Raw genomic sequence first — 19,284 nt, forward strand, 5'->3', positions numbered from 1 at the left:
CTGATATATCGTTGTTCGCGTGATCAATATCCGTATCTCGATAGTCCAACTTTCCCATATAGTTCTCGGTTAATTTGTTTTTCGGACACTACCGCGATCGAAAGTCTACTATCACAGCTTTGACTGTCGGCAAACGGTTGCAAGCTCCTCTGACATAATGCTACGTTCGTACATAAACTGAAACTAAACTGCAGCTTCTGCTTTCTTGGCTGGTCTTGCTTTTGATAGCACCCATCGGCTTCCTGGTTTATTTGCAACTGACGCTGTACCGTTGGAAACTTCGTTCCACTTATGTAGTAGCCATGCTGAAACTGGCTAACATTACCACCCATGGATTCAAGAGCTGGTGAGGCTAAACATTATAGTTCGCGATACGAAAGAAAGTATGGTTATAAAGCGAGAACATAAACGATTCGAAGGAATTAAGCATTCTCTCGAAATTGCTAATTTCCACCGTTGATAAGTCCGTTCTATCTACGAAGAGCCGTAAACCAACACGACTGGGTCACCTCACCGCGATGACTCTGCTAAACTTCCGGTCACAAGTTTCTGACACCGTGTCGTGGAAACTTGGGCTTCACCTTGAGCGAAATTTCGAACGCGCCCGAGCACTGTGAATAGGGAATAAAAGGGTAGGAACAAGAGGTTGACTACCAGGTCGGTGGAAAGAGACCCCCATGTCTAGCCGACGAGCAACCACGGTCCGATAAATAGCGTCCTTTTGATAGTCCTGCGAGCTTTGAACGGTTCCATCGCTTTGTCTAGCCGCTATCAAATGAACTTGAGGGTCCGCGTAATAATTAGGCGACACAGAGGGACAGGGCCTAACTGCTAGTCTCAAAGTGGTCGTTACCGATATCAATGGCACGTTGTCGACGGAGACAAAGCTACGGACGCCTAATCGTTCGATTGGTCGACGAGCTTTCAAAGGAGAGCAAAGCAAGGCATAAATATCGATTCCTATTGCACGCGATCAGTTTCCTCGGTGTAGTTATAATTCTTTGATTGAATACTGCGAAAGGTGACGTTTGATATTAAAAGATTCTAACAAGTATTAGAATATAATGTTAGTAACAGAAATAATTGAACGTCTTAAATGTGGAATCAAGATTTTATGATAGTATTTTTACAGTGTCATAGTCAATACTTTAGAAAATAGAATCTGTTGGCACGTATTAGTAGAACATACATGTATTATAGGAATAATTGAAGAACAAACGCTGATTTAACGCAAGTACGTTGCGTGTTTCATGAACGTCACTGACATGGTTTTTGATACGGAACACTTTAATTTAATCGGTTTAATTGAAATCCCAATTATTCGGAACGTTGATCGCGACCAAAAAATCGGCTGTAAATACGAATCATCCGGTGTATCACTGCACAGGTTTATCGCAATTTACATTGTGCATCGGTTCGATGACCGGTTATGGTAAAAATGAAACAAAACAACGTTATATTTATATATATAAATAAAGGAAAAGGAAATTCTGGGAAAAAAGTAATATAGCCATGAAATTGTCGTTCGTCCGGCAGAACAAAACTCGACTCATATTTACATTCGTTTTCACAACTTCTGTTTTTTATTGATTCGATAAGTTTGCCTGGAATAAGTGCACAGAAACGTACAGTATCTCATTGAAAGCATCTCCCTCGATGACGAGTCAAAAGTTCGTCCGATCGCGAAATGATCGAGGCGATCCTCGTAAAAGCGTGGCGACGCTCCAACTTCCGCTCGTAAAAATACATCTTGCCCGATTCCGCGAGCTTAAAAAGCGCGCGTAGCCGTAAACAATAACCGCGTTGTGTATAAATAGCCGGCTAATAACCTAGCAGACAGAAACTTCGATCGAACTTCCATAAAGAAAGTTCTCGCGCAGAACTTTCCCAACGAACCTTCCCTGGTTGCGCGTTTTCTCCACATTATTGATGAAACGAAGTTTCACCGGCTGATATTCGAGATGTTTTCTAGCCAACCTTTCCCCATCACTCGATCCGCTTGTATTTGATTTCAAGCCCCAACAGAGTACGCAAAACTACACGAAGGACACCTGCCGGTTACATTCTGCTATAGAGGTAAAATCATTCTTCTTTCTTTTCTCTCTATTATATATTTCTAGCTTCGCAGCAAAGAAGTTGGACGCTTTCTCAACCTTCAACTGGCAAAGATAAAGTTCGAACGACCTATATTACACTCCCAGGGCATCATGTTTGATTGATTGTATTGGAAATCTACTTGGAACTTCGTGTTCGCTGACTTTAAATTGTTGTCGAGTTTTTGGTGAAGCAGTGTTGCTTTTATTTCGTTGCTTATATTGTACATGCTTAGCCAATATAGGTACGCTACTTTATGGCCTTACCAGTTGAGGATTCGAGGATAAACGGATAGAAGTTCGTTTAAGCGAAACTATAGAGCTTTTATTTGCTCGGCGAGATGTTCTTCTTGGAAATTTCTGTTCGGATCCATTTCCTTCAAACAGAATTTTCATGAAGTAGTTGGATAAGTACGTATACATGATAGAGCACGTTCTACGTGTCTCTGTCCGTTGAAATGTTCGATAGACGAGATAGTCTGAACAGCTTACAGTGAAAAGTCTCGAAAAACACAGTCACACATTGACACGAACACCGTCACGCAAAGTTACATTTTCACTATACGATTGCGACATAGTTTGCTAAGATCTGGTCGTAATTGAACACATCGAGACCCACGCGATATCGAACAAATTCGAAAATACACTCGTAGTTTAATGATAATACAAACGTTAAAATACCGATCGAATTTTGAGATTCCATTTGTACGCGAGAAAAAGTTAGATAAAAAGTCCACTAGCCTAATTCATCATTATATCCATCGTGCATTTTCATCTTTCGTTGCTTTCGAGATCGTAGCAAACTGAAAATGAGCGATAAAATTTCGTCAGAAGAGATATAACTCGTGCAATCTGCTTTTATTACGTCGACGTATGACACAATACACAGGATAGGGCAATAACTCAGAATATCTCTATCGTTTCAAACAGCCTGGCAAAATTTTTACGTCAAGAGAAATATTATGAAAATGTCTTTTCGCAAAGACGCGCCAAGTTTCAAGATTCATTCTCCCATAATACTGCAATTTTGCGCCATCCATTTTACAACGATCTATAATATAATATCGAGTAACTAGAAAGTTATCATCCCATCCTGTATTCAACAGATATATATCTCTATATATTTCGAACATTTCTCGACCAGCCGTAACTGCACACATAAACATTCGATGATACCCCTTCTTAATAACTAGAAGGATTAACATATATATAATCTCCGCAAGATATAATTACATTTTGCTTGAAAACTTGATAAGAACAGGGACACATCAACGTTCGATTAACCACAGTATAAACGGTGCGTCAAACATTTGATTGTATTCTCAGCACAATACTTAACGACTAGACGTATGAATCTTTGGTATGGGTACAATAATAGCATCAAAAATACATATACATGTCGAAAATTGATCGTTTCACCCTAAGTAATCGGAACGCTATCGTATCACAATTTTTGGCGAATGAATAGACAGAGCAAATATGACAATATTGAACACGTTGTGCGTACAACAATAACAGGTAGATCACGTTATCGCGAAGAAGTGAAAAGGTACGACACGTCGAAGGTACACGTCGGTTTTTATCAGACAGAATTTTGTACCAGGGGAAGCAGTTAATGGAAGACGATAGTGTGCGCGTGAATACCAGGAAACAACGCGAATCCTTTTCTCAGAATACAACGATGCACAAGTGTGTAACATACAAGATAGTTCCCTTTTCGCAAATGTATAAGTAAACTATCGACCATTTCGATCAGAAATTTTTCTAATGGAGGTGCACAAACTTTTGAATTTATGTTAGTGCTCCGGAATTGGTACATCCTTGATATTCTACCGTGCACAGTCGTAAGTAGGATACCTTGGAATATTTAAACGACTGAAGATTCGAGTACAAGTCAGTCGTGCAACGTTGTTAGCTGAATAAAGTGCAAGCTCGACGAGGCAAGTTTATTCAGCTACGCTACGCGTAAGAACAGTGTCAGCAGTAGCAGGAAGTACTTGGAGGCGGTGTGTCGCGCTCGTGGCATCGTAACACTCTTTGGTGAGGTAGCAGTGATTTATCCACGGTAGTTTCCATCCTGCGCATCACCCGGTCCAAAAGTATCTCCACGGCACGTGCCACGTTCTGGCCCGTAGCTGCACTCGTTTCCAAGTAGACCAAGCTAAAGAGTATAGTTCATTCAGATTCTTTATCTTTCCTGTTAATCTGGATTCTTGCAGTTTACACTATTTCAGGCTTCCGTGTTTTTAAATACAATTTTTCAAATATCGTAGATCGTAGTGAACATCTTAATATATATTATATATTATAATTTATTTACTATATAGATTATTTATTATATAGAATCTTTGGAAGACTTGAATAGTATAAACCGCAATTTCATCCTACGTGAATATGATCTCTTCTAATTATACCAATGAAACGGAGCGACGTGAAATAAAAGAATTGGAAGAAAATATAGGTGACAAGTGGATTTAGAAATTATTATGAGAAGGCGTGCAACTCAGGTATTCTGTTTGGTTTTCGAGAAAGGAAATAGAAAGGAAGACGATAGGAACAAGACTGAATGAATCGGATGGCTGATAAGAAACGTAATGAATGACGTGTAGTATGTTATTTACCCATGCTTCTCCGCTAATTCCCGTGCCTTATGTTCACTAACAACCCGTTTGTCTTCGAGATCGGATTTGTTTCCACAGAGAATTATGTCTGGATCTTCGCAATATGCGTGAGTCTACACGTGTACAAATATGAATCAACGATCAAACAAAGAAATCAAGAATCGATAAGAAACAGAAACGTACCACAATGCAAAAGATAAAGAGCTTACAACTAAATCCGGCAATGAGACAATTCTAATCCATCTTCTCTTACAACAAAAATTCTCGAAATCATCAAGATAATACCGTGAACAAATAGTTGGAAACTCTTCTCGTTAAAAAATTATTAAAAATATGCATTAACGCACTATGTACAACGCTGCTTTATTTCTTCAGTTAATTCCTACCGCTAATAAACAGATTACGTTAATGATTCTTTAGGATTTCTTCCTCTTCAAGATCAAAATTTCCTACTTTTTCGGGGGCAGACTTTCCTCATATCCGAAACTCACGATTTATCTATTCTTCATCTTCTATAATCGAAAAAAATCGATATTTTTCACATAACTTTGCAGATGTCATACGCATTACGTTAATGATTATATCATACATTAATTACATGGTGCAAATCTTCTTATTAATTGAGTAAAATTTTTGCACTTATCTATATGATAAATCTCAATAATTTTTCGATCGAACGATAGTTTGAGTTTTTCATATATAGGGATGCAAGAAACATATATCAATAAATTTATTAATCATCTGCAAGCTACTATTACTACTATTTTATTTACAATTATTCTCTAGCAAACATGCAAAATAAATCATATTTCATGCTCTAAATTTCCATGCACAATTCATTGAATCTTTTTATTCCCAAATTCAAAATATCTTTACTACAGTATTAATTCACATCATGCAACATATACCAAGTGATCATCACACATGAAACCAACTAAGATATTAGTATGCCTAATGGAGATTCTATTCCATAAATAAATTAACTCAAATCGTCGTTCATTGCACAATTTTTACAATAATAGTATTAATAAATAATAAGTACCCTAAGCTGCTCCAGCCAATTTCTTACTTCAAGAAAGGACAGCTCATTGGTCAGATCAAAAATTAGAAGAAAACCCATGGAATCCCGGTAGAAGGCTGTAGTTAGACTTCTGAACCTGGATATTAATGGCATTGCAGCACTTTCATCAAATCTACCAATACTCTATCATCAAATGTTAATTCCTAAACCTTATTATTATGTCCTTCTTTTATACCATATTAGTAAATGTAGAAGTTGAAGACTTGTTAGAATTAAGAATTCTAAGTATTTTATAGGAAACACTAAAAGCCTTGTTTGGTATGAACATTACTATAAAATACAAGTTTTCAAATGAATTATCATAACAAATGTTACCGCTCTTGACCAGCTGTGTCCCACAGCTGCAAATGCACACGTTGAGTTCTACCATTTGCTGTCTGGTATATCTGTAACAGTTAATGACTTTGGCTTGTACATGATAACATATGTATCTTGAAGACATTTACATATATTTTCATACTTTGACTCACATATTCCAAGATATTTTAAATAAATAAAATTTATATAAAAATCAACAAAGACAACTTGTATTTGGTAATAAGAAGAATAATATAAGTGAATAAGTACTGAATGATGAAACAATATCTTACCACACGTTTTTCCTTAAAGTCAATGCCAACTGTGGATATAAAACGAGATTCGAACGTGCCATCGGTATATTGATATAGGAAACTAGTTTTACCGACTCCAGAATTTCCGAGGGCTAAGAATTTAATAAGATAATCGTATTCCATCTTTACGTACTGACGATTAAGAATACACGGTTATCGCACTTCTATCACGGAACTTTGTTAAAACGGACACTTCGATATAAAATTCTATCGACCGTTTTTACCATGACTCAAACTCCGAAAAATAAAAGATTTTAATACGATTATTCTTGTAATCGTTTAATTTCGAGATAATCGGCAGAATCAAAGAGACATGTGCGATATTAGACACCTGTTGCCTACGTATACAATTTTCAAAAGATTCGCGCGTTTCGAAACAAAACACTCGGTATGTAATGACGTTCGATATTACAAACTTTACAGTTTCGTAATCGGAGATAAACAGAAAAAATACGTAGAAATCAACACCTTGCTGAAAATTTGCAGACTATACTGAACCTCGTTCACAGTGACGTATGACAGGTGTGCATAGAAAACGCCACGGAACATTGCCGATAATTACAGTATTACCAAAGTTGATAAAGGAAATTCGAAAAGATATAATTTAACTTGACAAACCACTTACAATACGAAGTATAAATAACTATTATATTGTAACTAATCTTTATTTTTTAAAAATAGAGATTAATTTAAAAAATCGTAAATACATTATTAAAAACAGGTTATAAATATAAACAGGTATTTTGTTTTTTGTACTTCTATATTCGAGTGAACTATATTTAAGTTTAGTATCTTATTATATTTTTTATGTATCACATGTAATATAATGGTGCAAAAGCTATTAATTTTTCTAATATAAAATATTTAGTAAATTCTATAATGTTGGCAAGTATGATGCATCATGTCTATAGTAACAAGAAAATGAATATTGTTCTCTATATAACAATCTATAAAAATAGCGGAAGAGAATACTAAGTATTCGTCAATACTTTATGATTTGTAAAATATATTAATTTTTTTCTATATAAAATTCTAATCATATTTTTTACATAACTTTGTATAAAATACCTTTATCTACATTTGATAATAATTATGTTAATCATTCAATTATAAAATATGAACGATATCCCCGACAGTAATGATTCCGTCTTCTTTAGTTTCTTTGGTTAAATAAATACCAAACCTCATTTTCCCATGAAATTGTTCTGTGAGTGTACGTAATGGTTCTACTGTCTTTTTACTGGTGGTTTGATCAATGCAAATCATTTGACATCTAGTGCATGGCCCAGTTACCTAATAATATTCATCAATGAAGAAATATATAACCTGTATTTTTGTTTTTTCAATGAACATACCACAAAACTATTTTTTCCTATATAGACATGTTTCCATTTTGTTTCTTCGAAGGCTTCACAACCGCTTAATATCATGTTTCCCCTAAATCTATGTATAATTGTGTCTTTTTGAAATCCTGTATCAGATATTTTATCACTAAGCCATGATACGCTTGCCTTATTTATTACTAAATATTGAGCTTGGCTAGCGAATGATAATTCAGTTTTACTATTCTCTGCAAAGCAAAATGCAGTTATATATGAGAAAACAGAATCTTTGAATTTTATGTTATGAAAGATATCTTTCTTTCTATTACCATTATCATTTTGTCTTATAAGCCTCAGATTTGGAAGACCTAATGCTGAACTTAACCATTCAGAAACTTCTGAACCACAATCAATACCTTGTACTTTGTGCCCACAAACTCTACTTTGACATACTGTACCATTTATAGTATTTTTTGGGCTACCATTTAAAGAAATGTCCATAGTGGGCATTTCTGAAATATCCTTCAATCATTAAATTAATCAACATGTAAAAAGATAATCATAATTTTTACCTGGATAATGTAATTGCATGATTCCTCTGTCTTTATATATTATTGGATTTAATAAACAAAGATTAACATGTTGCTTTTGTGTTAAACAAGTACCAGAAGATGTAATAATCATCCACTCTCTATCATATTCTAGACCTTTTGAATTTAAATTCCAAGAACCTATTATTTTATAGGCACCACATGACTTTATTGGATATATGTACAATTGTTCTAAAGTACATTTCTTTTTAGTTGCACTAGTGTCCATTATGAGTTTAAAAAATGGATTGTCATTAATAAGATGAGTTACTGATTTTTTCATATTTTTTAGTTTATCTGTAATTTCATTCATATCATCATTTGCAACATAATTTGTTACATCTTTTGTATTTATATCACGTTGATAACATTTTTTGTATAAAGCTCTTTTATGATCTAACCACCACTCTGGAATTTTATTTATTGGTGGCCCATCCACAAAACACTTTTTAATCATAAATAATAAAGTTTGAACATCCTTGATTGTAGACATGTATCCAAATGAAGCTCTAACAGCACCTGTTGGTTTCCCATTTATTAAATCTGCAGAACCTCCACAAACATAACCAGCCTCATAATTCTGAAGAACTTCCTTATTCGATAATGCTAAATATCTCTGACATGCACCAGGGTTGCAAAAGCAACCAGTTCTTAGATGTATTTTGAACAAAGCTGCCATATGTAAAATCTCCATGTATCCTACATATTCACCATTGGACCGCATAAGATTAAAGGTAACAATACCCCCTTGTATATTGTGATTATCAAAGGCAGTATCGCAATACAATCTTGCAACTGGTTTCCCATTGGCATGGTGAAGTATTAATAGAGATCTGTGCAAAAACCTTGCAAGTGAAAATACATGCTTTGAAATTTTGTCCATTGTGATAGATGATAATATATCAAAACCATGTTTCAAAGAAATTATAGAGAGAAATGGGATAGTACCATCTTCAAATCTGTAACAGGATGTATATCAGTAAGAAATTAATTAATTTAGGAAATCATTATTGATCTTATACCTTTGATGAAGAGTTTTTCGTTTTATATGGAACAATTCAGAGGTCAATGAAACATCTATGGTACCACCACCATAATAAACTTTTTGAAGTACACTTGCACTATCATTTTTTACTAGTAATGCACCAATTCCAGTAGGATATCCAAACATTTTATAAAAAGATAAGCAAACAAAATCTGGTTTGTAGATAGATAGATCTAAGTCATTTGTAGATGCAAAGCTAGCAGCATCAAGTAGGACATACCACTTTGTAGATGTATCAGAAACAACACTAGATAGAATTCCATTATGTACATCTCTAATCCATGTTAAAGGATACTTTAATCCAGAAAAATTACATTGGGCAGAGTAAGCAAACAGTGAATTACTTTTGATGGAATTATTCTGTTGTTGATAGGAATTCATAGATCTTGAGGAATTGAAAATTTCGAAAGCATTGTTGTGACTCAAACAAGATATCTTTACTCCTTTTTTATTAACAACTTCTCTCATGCCAAGAACTGAAGTATGATTATCCTGTGTATAGATAAAATGCCCTGAATTAAAGGTATCTTCTTCATCCTTGTTAAAAAAGAATGTATCAGCTATTAACTTTAAGGACGCAGTTGCACCTGATGTGAAAATAATACTGTATTCATCAGTAGTGGTGTGGAAATGATCCAAAATCCTATAAAATTAAAAAATTATTATCATACTTGGCAGTATTTGATTAACAGTATTATTTATCTTCAGAATGTCTTACTGGTATCTCATACGCTCTATAATATCTTGAGTTACGTTACTTGCAGTTCCAATGGAATGTGGATTGGCATAAAGTGAATTGTGTAAATCAAATGCAACATTTTTTATTTGTATATCAGAATACAGTGTTGCTCCTGCATGATCCAGGTAACATTCCTCTGAAAGATAAATAACAGTTAAAGATACTTTTTACTTTACCCTTTACAAAGGTATTGTTATCTTCTAATGCAGATTATTGCATGGGAATTATCTTTTTGGATGTATGCCATATGCTGTCATATCTGCAAGAAACGCTAAATGTAAAGATCGTGCAATTTGTTTGCCACTTACCCTTAATTCTTGAAAAATTATTTTCAAAACTTTTCGTAATCTCTTTACCATATACTGGTGTATACGATAACATTGAATCTATCGTATTTTCCATATCGATTGATCTATAATATGTAGACTACCTAATAGAATCACTAACAAATCAACATCGTGTATGAGAATAATACCGGATACCGACCATGCAATCTAGTAATGATTGAGTGACTTGACAAGGCTTGTGAATACTTTTTCTTAGATTCCAAAGAACTATGACGAAGAATTTCACATAATTGCGGTTGTCCATGACTCATGCATTGCTTTTATATAACAAACTTTTAAGAATCGCGAGTAAATAAGTCGCAACAGCTATATAATCATTATTTACAAAACATGTAAAAAAATATATGATAAGATGTACTAGAACTAGAAGTGGAAGTAAATGAAGAAGCAGAATTGCCTTTTATGTATGGATTTATACTATCAATAAGATTCTATATTTAAAACGATAATTTTATTCAAAGTTTAGTAAGTGCAATATCAAAAACTTTGGAAAACAGAAAATTCAACGAGTTGATAAGATAACGCTTGATATATATGCATGCATATACGAAGATACACACGTGCATATAACTGAGATTATATAACATACAATAGAAAACAAAGTACTCGTTACAACATACTGCAATGTATATGAAACACAAAATAGAGATGCAGTATTTGTTTTAGAATAAGATTAGAGTATTTACTAAAGAATAGGAATATATTCAATTAGCTGAAAAGCGAAAGGAATTTGTGTTAAATTAAATCACTGTGCTATTTCTAGTATATTAAAAGATTAAATTGTCATGTGACGAGGTGGCCGAGTGGTTAAGGCGTTGGACTGCTAATCCAATGTGCTCTGCACGCGTGGGTTCGAATCCCATCCTCGTCGACTTTTTCTGTTTTGTTATATTTTTTAAAATTTTATGTCATGTTAATACATTCTTCTTTTTATAGTATATTAGTATATCTTGACAAAAAATAATAAAATTTAAAGGAAGATATGAGAAATTTTTAAGCAAACAAAATTATGCAGAAAATAGAAAGGACAAACGTGTTTTTTTATCTTTTTATACATTACGTATTGCGTAACCTAATATTGGAATAATTATTGTGTAACTGTTTCTTAAATTATCTAGCATGAAAAGACATGAAACGAAGCAAGATAATTTTGAAACGACAAGACTACCGAAAATATCTCAGGCAAACGGAACTTCAGAATCGTCGGAATCGTTTGAATTAATAAATAAAAATATCCCCAACATATTTATTAACTTTAAATTTCCACAAACTATATCGAGTACTCTCTATCAGGTAAATTACATCTTAACGTGAAGCATATATTTAATTCATTTCTTTTCATAATTCTAATAGGATGTATCGCGTCACAGATCCTACAAAAAAGTTATCTTCAACAGAAGAATATCTTCAAACGATCGCATATCTCATCGAAAATAAATCATTATCGTCTCGCACTTCTATAATCCTCGAGGATATGTATGTCAAATACAAATTGAACAAAGGTTATATAATAAAGTATTGTCGTGGACGCTGGAACCGATCATTCTCGAGAAGACTCGATAAAAGTCATTAAATGTTACGACACGCATAAACAAACTACACCTATTGCAGATATTTGCATATTCGTAAAAATATACAATAATGATAGTCGCAAAATTGTTCGTAGTGAATAAAAAAAAAAAAAAATCCATCAACGTCCAAAGAATAACAGCATGGAACTTCATCGACAAACTCGACGGAATCTCACACATTGAAGAAAACGGAAACACCTATGAGAGATTCCAAACCACCTTGGTTTACTTTTAAAACGGTCCAGGACTTTTCATTCGAGCGACCTTGCGATCAGGAAATGATGCTGTTCAACGATGTATTTTCTGATTTTTCTCTATTTGATGTAGGCTATGATAAAGAGATGAAGAAGCGTATCAGACAGTGGATGGCGAATGAAGGGCGATCTTCGGCAATTACCCTAAGCACGAGCAATCAAACTAAAAGGGGAATCAAACTCCGGTGGAAATCCCGAACAAAGAACATAAAAAGATAATCAACGGAAAAAAGTGAGTCTAAATGAAGAGCCACCCTTTAAAAGAAAAAGCTACTTTAACGATTTCCAATTTCTCTTTGCTATTCTTATATATGAAGAAACATGTGGCGGAACAGGTTGCAATAATGAAGAAATAGAAAGCTCCTTTCTTTTAGCTGTTCCTTTAAGAACATACTATATATTCGATCTAAATCAAAACTTGAAATTACGTCATGGCAGTCCAATTCGGGGTTGGCAGTGTCACGCCTATTAATTTCTAAACGTAGAGCTATTCGCCTCCGAGTCGACATCGGGATAGTAGATTTTATCTGACAATGGTAACAAGATCACCGACACATGGGCAAAAATCGCATGGATCCGGTGAACGTGTATGCCTTTTTATGTCAGTGCCACAATTTGGAGAAAGTGCGTCCTTGGCAGGTTTTACACTATCGCGACCCGGCATTGGTATATGTATCACATTACATAAACGAAAGGAAGGCCAGAGTATAAGGGAAAAAAGTTAAACGCCTTATGTGACGTAGCAGTATTCTTTTATGCAATACAGAATAAACCGAGTAACCCGAAAAAAGATCATTCACGTGAATCAAACAAGTTATTACGTGATGTATATAATTGGCGACATCGGTCAATTTTGCTGGTTAATGGGCCTCAAATAAATATAATTCGTTAAAAATTATTTTCGTACCCTCCTGCTTCATGTAAACATCTTAATTAGACGAATATTAAATACCAAGCATATGTATATTTAAGTTATGCAAAATTACAAAATAGAAACACGTAAAGTAATCGTATTTACGTAATTGCCGAAACTTTACCAGATAAATATTGTGTGATATCGTAGAAACGTCAATAAAATCTAATTTCATGATGTGATAAAAACTTTTACTCTGAAAAAGAAGCTTCTTCCTTAACATTATGTTGGAACATAATGTTATGATTGGTACGATTGTTCCGTATGCTTATAAAATTAGTGATCTTAATTGAGTCAAGACCACGCCCGATATTCGACCATGTCCCCCCTTAACCTGGCTATGTTCCACCACTTTCTTAATGATTCCTTACGAAAAAAAGTGTACCATGATACAATTTCCCTCTCCCTTGATCAGCCATACCCAATCAGATTGGAAACGGTGGCACCCAAAATTCAATTGATCCCCCTGCAAGCTTTGCTGCATATAAATACCGGGCCAAGTTTCGTATTCTGTCAGAGCACAGCGGGTCCTTCACTCAAAAGCAAAATGGCATTCAAGGTAAGCTTCTTCCTTGAACGTCGTCGCTCGTACAACGAGTCATCGAAGATTTAGGGCCTTGGGTTTAACTCGACAAAGCATAAAACTTTGTTGAAACTTTAGATCACGTTAATTGGTTTAATCGCTTGCTGTGGATCTTGTGAAAGGTTCAAGCCGTTGGGCATAACATAACAAAATATAAATTTTCTACGGGGAAGAATCTTTGTTGAAACTAGAGATCATTTTAATTAGTTTAGTAGTTTAGTATGATCTGGCCACTTGCTTTCTCGGAACAGATTTCTTTTTGTTTGTGAAGCATTTTACTATCGTCAATAACTTCGACTAGACAGGGAACATAATTATTATTTCTCATCATGTGATATTTACACGTAATAATAAAATAATTTTTCTGCAGTTCGTAGTAGTCGCAGCCTTCCTGGCAGTAGCCAGTGCCGGTGGTCCAGCCGCTTATGACATCGCAGCGTCGTCTGGTGACCACAGCAGCATCGGTTTCAGCCAGGAGTCCACCCAGAAAGGTTTTGCCGGTCAGAACGTGATTTCTTCTTATTCGAAGTCCGACGACTCCGCTCATTCCTTCGTCCGCGTGAGCAGCCACAGCGTCAGCAACGATGGTCTCTTCAACTATGAAATCAGCCATGCCCCTATCGTGAAGGCGGCCTACACTGCCCCAGCCTACCTCACGCCGACCGCCGCTCCCCTCATTGCCAAGACATACGCTGCCCCGTACAGCTACAGTGCCCCCTTGGTCACCAAGGCCTACGCCGCCCCATACAGCTACGCAGCCTCAGCTCCTCTGATCGCTAAGACTGCAGTCGCTGCACCAGCTCCTCTTCTGGCCAAGACCTATGCCACTCCAGTCGCTGCTGCTCCTCTGCTCGCTAAATCCTACGCCACTTCTCTGTCCTACGCTGCGCCAGCTGCTCATCTGTCCTACGCCGCACCAGCCGCTCATCTGTCCTACGCAGCACCAACCGCTCAGCTGTCGTACGCTGCACCAGGTGCTCCTCTTTTCGCCAAAAGCTACGGATACGCTGCCCATGCTCCTGTCATTGCCAAGAGCGCCCTGATCGCGCCAGCCCACGGATACACCGCCTCCATCGCTTCAGCACCTCTTCTAGCTAAGACTTATGCCGCCACTCCTCTCGCCCATGCATACGCTCCACAGGCTCAATTGATCTCCAAGGCCTACGGATACGAAGCGGCTGCCCCCGTCGTACACACGGTATTCAACGGTCTCGGTACCAGCTACGCCTGGTAAACCTTTGTGACCCTATACGTTTCTTCTGAAGAGTTTGGATCTTGGCTTTCTTCAGTCTTCTGAACAAGATTTGGAATATTTGACGACTCTAAGAAGTACATGTCCTTTCTTCAGTGAAGTTCATTTGCATTATGATTATGACGGTGAATTTTATTGAAGAGGAAGTATCGATGATCAGGATAATTTATCAGGAACGAAAGACTTAACAGAACCGGATTCAGACTTGTAGATAAATATTTTAACAACTCCGCGCTATGAGGACAGTAGAATTTGATTATATAAATATAAAGAACTCAAGTAGATGTATAAATGTTGCATGTAAGTAGGTATAGGTGAGATTAATTTTATTTATATTATTATACACACCAGCTACCTTTATGAAACACATTTTCGATTCCGAAGGATTTTTCACACATTCGAATAATTGAGAAATAAATTTTCAATTTTCCAATAATACTGTTAATTTATTTTATCCCTTCCCACCGAAATAAAAGTGACTGTGCAATAATAATTCTGGTCTGATGTTCCTCTAATTTATTTATAAAAGCTATCGAACAGATATCGTTCCCATTTGTTTTTCATTACTCCAATTAAAATAACAAATCATCCGCAGCGACATTAATTACGTTTCTGTAATAAACAGAACGCTATAATTTTAATTGAATGATAAATCTCTGATTTATTTTTATTCAAACATGAACTATAATTCGTTGTGTTCGTTAAATAAAACGTAATAGGTTTTTTTGTTTGTTTCAGTAAATGGAACAGTTGAATCAAGAGCTGAATAATAAATTGTAAAATCCTGCTTGTTTAGTGGCCATTCTCTATAGAGAATGATAACAAAAGGCCACGAAACAACAATGGAAGTAGAACGTGTTTAAACATCATTGTGTGAAAAGACTTTCCCTATCACGTATTAACTGTAAAATATCTCCGTTCTAAGGTCAATAGAACAATAATTAGCATACAATGGATGATCACTTGACAATCGGATTGTACGAAATCGAGGGCAAATTTTATAGAATTCCGCTAAAGTAATCGATTTCTGGCACATCCACTTCTGAAAACAGTCGAAAGCCCATTTTTTTATGTATTACACATAATTCTCTTGCATAGAAGGAATGGCTTTCATGTTTGTTTTATTTATTGTTTTAACACAAAAAGTATTGCATATACTGTTATATCATATTTTAATAGGCTTCATCAGTGAAATATTTCCGATTCCTTTCGAATTAAACGCGCCACTAGTCATACCATTCTACTTTACACTAAACATTTCTCCCTAGGGACAATTATCAAGAGTACAATCTGGTGAATTCACATTGCTAAGTATACGCATGCAGCATGTGAGCTTGAATTAGAAATTTGATTATTTTTCAAGAACACGTAATAGTGTAAGATCAGAAAAATGACGAAAATTAGAAAGGTAAAACGTAGAAAGAAATATCGTATGAATGTAAATCGTAAACGATTGCGAAATAAGCTGTCCAAGTTACCGACAATAAAATGGTAAATATAACCAAAATTTTCACTGTGTTTTATTATGGATATACATAAGTAATGAGACAAAATTTTATTTTTCACAGTCCTCAAGTAAAAGAATCGTGGGAGGCAATAAAATCTACGCGAACTAATTTAAACCAAATGGGATTGGCATATGATCCAAATGATGCTTTGAAGATACCAAACTCAAAGAGAGAGCATATTGAAAAAGTTTTAAAACAGAAAGATGACAATGTTGATGAGAAATTACAAATTGAAGAGGAAGATGTTGAAATGACACCTATAAAGGTACATGTGGCACAACAACTCGAGGCAGAGGCAAAGGCACCGAGAAAAAGGAAGTTTATGCTACCAAATAGTCAGGTGTATTTCCTTACTTACTTAATGGATAAGTACGGAGAAGAGTACAAGGTAATGTCTTTTCTACAGCAATGTTTTTCATATTGACAAATTGTTTCTTATTATTAAATGAATCATCTAGGCTATGGCACTAGATAAGAAAAATTATTATCAATACACATGGAAGCAAATACGTGCTAAAATTAAAATATTCAAAGGCATCCCTGAACAATACAATAAATACCTTGAAAGCAAAAATAAAAGTAACATTAATTAATTTCTTATACTGTTTAGAACAAATATATTCCATTTTTGATACAAATTTGTATATAAAGTATTGCAGTATAAAATGAATATATTAATTAATGCTTTTATTTAGGTAAGTACAAAAACAGACAAGGCAAAATAATACTTATTGTATAAAACCACTGATTTCTTTTATATCATATATATATATTATGTGTAATACTATACATTATGAATGAATAAAATAGATTTATGTTCCTAAATACAGTCTCTAAATCTTTATTTTGTATATCAATTACAAAAACTAATGTAGTGTCTATTTTGTATATTTAAAATATAAAAAACATAAGAAAAACATTTGTTGTGATCTAATGAAGGAAATAAATAATTTATTAAATAAATATATATGTATGTTGGAAAAAAGCAGTATAAAAAGTATTGTAAAATTAAATGATTGCAAACATATTGTACTGAGAAAGCCTTATAAATTGTGCACATTTATTCATATCTTTCTTTTAAAACTCGAATTATTCTTTCTTAATAAGGTTCATTCTGGACAAATTGTAGTCACTTTAATTCAGTGAAAAATTGTACAGGATATGCTGAACTAGCCATACTGTTGTTTCCTTCTTTTTTTTTTCTTAGCCTTCTATTTCTTCTTGTTTTCTTGTATAAAGTATTTTCTAACAGAACAAAGGAGCAGATACACTATCTTTTGCCATATAGAATATTTTTTTCCTAACAGAATCCATAGATGCATGATACCAAGTATACTCAGTTGTTTCTGGTGGCATTTCAGGAAGAGGTCGTGTTTGGCATCCAATTATTTCTACTTTGTGTTTATGTGGAGAAATACTTAATAAATCTAAAGCTTTCTTAACTTCCTCTGGTTTCAAAGCATTAGGACAATCCTAATATTCATACGCAAACATGTTAGACACAGTGGAAACTTTTTGAATAAGTATAATCAAAAATATTTACCTGCTTGTTAGCAATTACTAAAATTGGTATATCATCCATTCTTGCATCACTTAATAATTGTTTCAAAATAGAAGCTGCGGAAGATAATTTGTTTACATCAGAGGCATCTACTACAAATACTAACAGATCTGTGTCTTGTAAGAATGCAGTCCAATATTTTCTAGTGGGATCTGAACCTCCAACTAGCAATAAAACATTGAATAATTATACATTTAATAATGTGATCATATTATACGCAAACCTAGAATAATGAGTTTTACATACTATCCCAAACATTGTAAAATAGAACCCCATTTTTTATTTTATATACAGTAGAACCTTCTGTTGGTTTTGGAGGGACAGTGTAAGAAATTTCATCGCCGTTTGCAACACATATTTGGTTTATAATCGATGTTTTTCCAGCTCCGTCTAAACCTAATAGAAGTACTCGTTTTTCATGAGTATCATCGATCTATAAAAGTAAAGCAATGAAGATTGTTACCGAGCTTTAAATTCAACGAGTAAAAGTATGAACGAAATGAAATTTCTAAATTGGTTTGAAACAAAAACGGAACTCTAACCTTAGACACCTCATCAAAACCTTCGTCTATTGCCAGAAGTTCTCGCTTTTTCCAGTATCGGTATGCGATGTACGTACCGATACACGTACAGCTGATCCAAAAGATCTTTTGACCGTTTCGAAATACATTTCCTATCATTATTTTTGAGTATTGTTTTGTTTAGTGAAAGATTGAAAAGTAGAGCCGACTTTCACGGTTTGGATTCCGCGTGCTAGCACGTTGTCTCACGGGTTATCACTTCACCGCATGACATGTATCTCACATCGTTCAAAGGAGATGTGCGTAATCGTAAGATTTGTAACACACATTTATAATATTATTCGTATTTGCGTGAATTTATAACGGTACACAATAAAAATCGTTCAAAAGCGCCAACTCTTTTCCCGTTTATTAATTTGGTACTACTGATAAGATAAAAAAGTTTGGGAATAGAACCAATTTTCCCGTGATAATTCTGTACTTTACATTTCGCACTCATGTGAACAATAATCGTACATGTCATAAAGTATAATTTAAAGCAGATATCGTTACAGACTATTTTTATTAATTATGGGTGAAATAAACAATTGTATGTAAATTCAACTGTGTTCTATTGTATACTGTAATCTTACCGATCAATCCAATCACACGTTTTTGACAGTTCTGTCACTA

General features: G+C 34.7%; 5 protein-coding genes and 1 non-coding gene across 9 annotated transcripts; 3 read left to right on the forward strand and 3 right to left on the reverse strand.

Annotated features, from left to right (window-relative positions):
- Window positions 1-1,560: 1,560 nt before the first annotated feature.
- On the reverse strand, window positions 1,561-6,980 carry LOC126925060 (ras-related protein Rab-27A). Its single transcript, XM_050740233.1, has 5 exons — window positions 6,386-6,980; window positions 6,111-6,181; window positions 5,757-5,871; window positions 4,715-4,827; window positions 1,561-4,254 (listed from the first exon to the last, which is right to left on the reverse strand). The coding sequence occupies exons 1-5, from the start codon at window positions 6,527-6,529 to the stop codon at window positions 4,071-4,073; spliced, it is 627 nt and encodes a 208-aa protein (XP_050596190.1). The 5' UTR covers window positions 6,530-6,980; the 3' UTR covers window positions 1,561-4,070.
- A 167-nt stretch (window positions 6,981-7,147) lies between these two features.
- On the reverse strand, window positions 7,148-11,181 carry LOC126925043 (molybdenum cofactor sulfurase 3). 4 transcript variants are annotated; one of them, XM_050740193.1, is made up of 7 exons: window positions 10,589-11,181; window positions 10,411-10,514; window positions 10,082-10,238; window positions 9,341-10,006; window positions 8,301-9,277; window positions 7,762-8,240; window positions 7,148-7,699 (listed from the first exon to the last, which is right to left on the reverse strand). In XM_050740193.1, exons 2-7 carry the CDS (start codon window positions 10,502-10,504, stop codon window positions 7,514-7,516), a joined length of 2,559 nt encoding a protein of 852 aa, XP_050596150.1. In that variant the 5' UTR covers window positions 10,505-10,514; window positions 10,589-11,181; the 3' UTR covers window positions 7,148-7,513. The 4 variants fall into 4 exon arrangements, with proteins under 4 accessions (XP_050596150.1, XP_050596151.1, XP_050596152.1 ...); XM_050740194.1 differs by having other exon boundaries at window positions 7,762-7,976; window positions 8,058-8,240; window positions 10,411-11,172; XM_050740195.1 differs by lacking the exons at window positions 10,411-10,514; window positions 10,589-11,181 and having other exon boundaries at window positions 7,762-7,976; window positions 8,058-8,240; window positions 9,341-9,855; window positions 9,932-10,006; window positions 10,082-10,137.
- A 57-nt stretch (window positions 11,182-11,238) lies between these two features.
- On the forward strand, window positions 11,239-11,320 carry Trnas-gcu (transfer RNA serine (anticodon GCU)). The gene has a single exon. It is a non-coding gene; the product is annotated as a tRNA-Ser (tRNA).
- Window positions 11,321-13,591: 2,271 nt separating this feature from the next.
- LOC126925053 (cuticle protein 16.5-like) lies at window positions 13,592-15,408 on the forward strand. The gene is made up of 2 exons (XM_050740221.1): window positions 13,592-13,746; window positions 14,141-15,408. Exons 1-2 carry the CDS (start codon window positions 13,735-13,737, stop codon window positions 15,002-15,004), a joined length of 876 nt encoding a protein of 291 aa, XP_050596178.1. The 5' UTR covers window positions 13,592-13,734; the 3' UTR covers window positions 15,005-15,408.
- A 911-nt stretch (window positions 15,409-16,319) lies between these two features.
- Window positions 16,320-17,355, forward strand: LOC126925061 (nucleolar protein 16). Its single transcript, XM_050740234.1, has 3 exons — window positions 16,320-16,513; window positions 16,591-16,918; window positions 16,989-17,355. Exons 1-3 carry the CDS (start codon window positions 16,413-16,415, stop codon window positions 17,121-17,123), a joined length of 564 nt encoding a protein of 187 aa, XP_050596191.1. The 5' UTR covers window positions 16,320-16,412; the 3' UTR covers window positions 17,124-17,355.
- Window positions 17,356-17,557: 202 nt separating this feature from the next.
- Window positions 17,558-18,775, reverse strand: LOC126925059 (uncharacterized). The gene is made up of 4 exons (XM_050740232.1): window positions 18,634-18,775; window positions 18,338-18,524; window positions 18,074-18,255; window positions 17,558-18,003 (listed from the first exon to the last, which is right to left on the reverse strand). Exons 1-4 carry the CDS (start codon window positions 18,769-18,771, stop codon window positions 17,776-17,778), a joined length of 735 nt encoding a protein of 244 aa, XP_050596189.1. The 5' UTR covers window positions 18,772-18,775; the 3' UTR covers window positions 17,558-17,775.
- Between the last annotated feature and the right edge of the window lie 509 nt (window positions 18,776-19,284).

The sequence above is a fragment of the Bombus affinis genome, chromosome 15 (assembly GCF_024516045.1).
Source record: "Bombus affinis isolate iyBomAffi1 chromosome 15, iyBomAffi1.2, whole genome shotgun sequence".
Lineage (NCBI taxonomy): Eukaryota > Metazoa > Arthropoda > Insecta > Hymenoptera > Apidae > Bombus > Bombus affinis.

What these genes read in the sequence shown, in the direction of transcription:
- LOC126925060 (XM_050740233.1), bottom strand. Translation starts at nt 6,529, where the DNA reads ATGGAATACGATTATCTTATTAAATTCTTAGCCCTCGGAAATTCTGGA. An exon ending in GACACAGCTGGTCAAGAGCG is followed by an intron (nt 5,872 to 6,110) that starts GTAACATTTGTT and finishes ATTAATATCCAG; the next exon opens with GTTCAGAAGTCTAACTACAG. An exon ending in ATTGGCTGGAGCAGCTTAGG is followed by an intron (nt 4,828 to 5,756) that starts GTACTTATTATT and finishes GTACACGTGTAG; the next exon opens with ACTCACGCATATTGCGAAGA.
- LOC126925043 (XM_050740193.1), bottom strand. Translation starts at nt 10,504, where the DNA reads ATGGAAAATACGATAGATTCAATGTTATCGTATACACCAGTATATGGT. An exon ending in CGAAAAACTCTTCATCAAAG is followed by an intron (nt 9,278 to 9,340) that starts GTATAAGATCAA and finishes ATCCTGTTACAG; the next exon opens with ATTTGAAGATGGTACTATCC. An exon ending in TAGGAAAAAATAGTTTTGTG is followed by an intron (nt 7,700 to 7,761) that starts GTATGTTCATTG and finishes GAATATTATTAG; the next exon opens with GTAACTGGGCCATGCACTAG.
- LOC126925061 (XM_050740234.1), top strand. Translation starts at nt 16,413, where the DNA reads ATGACGAAAATTAGAAAGGTAAAACGTAGAAAGAAATATCGTATGAAT. An exon ending in AAGTTACCGACAATAAAATG is followed by an intron (nt 16,514 to 16,590) that starts GTAAATATAACC and finishes TATTTTTCACAG; the next exon opens with TCCTCAAGTAAAAGAATCGT. An exon ending in AGTACGGAGAAGAGTACAAG is followed by an intron (nt 16,919 to 16,988) that starts GTAATGTCTTTT and finishes TGAATCATCTAG; the next exon opens with GCTATGGCACTAGATAAGAA.
- LOC126925059 (XM_050740232.1), bottom strand. Translation starts at nt 18,771, where the DNA reads ATGATAGGAAATGTATTTCGAAACGGTCAAAAGATCTTTTGGATCAGC. An exon ending in ATTTTACAATGTTTGGGATA is followed by an intron (nt 18,256 to 18,337) that starts GTATGTAAAACT and finishes TTTTATTGCTAG; the next exon opens with TTGGAGGTTCAGATCCCACT. An exon ending in TAGTAATTGCTAACAAGCAG is followed by an intron (nt 18,004 to 18,073) that starts GTAAATATTTTT and finishes TATGAATATTAG; the next exon opens with GATTGTCCTAATGCTTTGAA.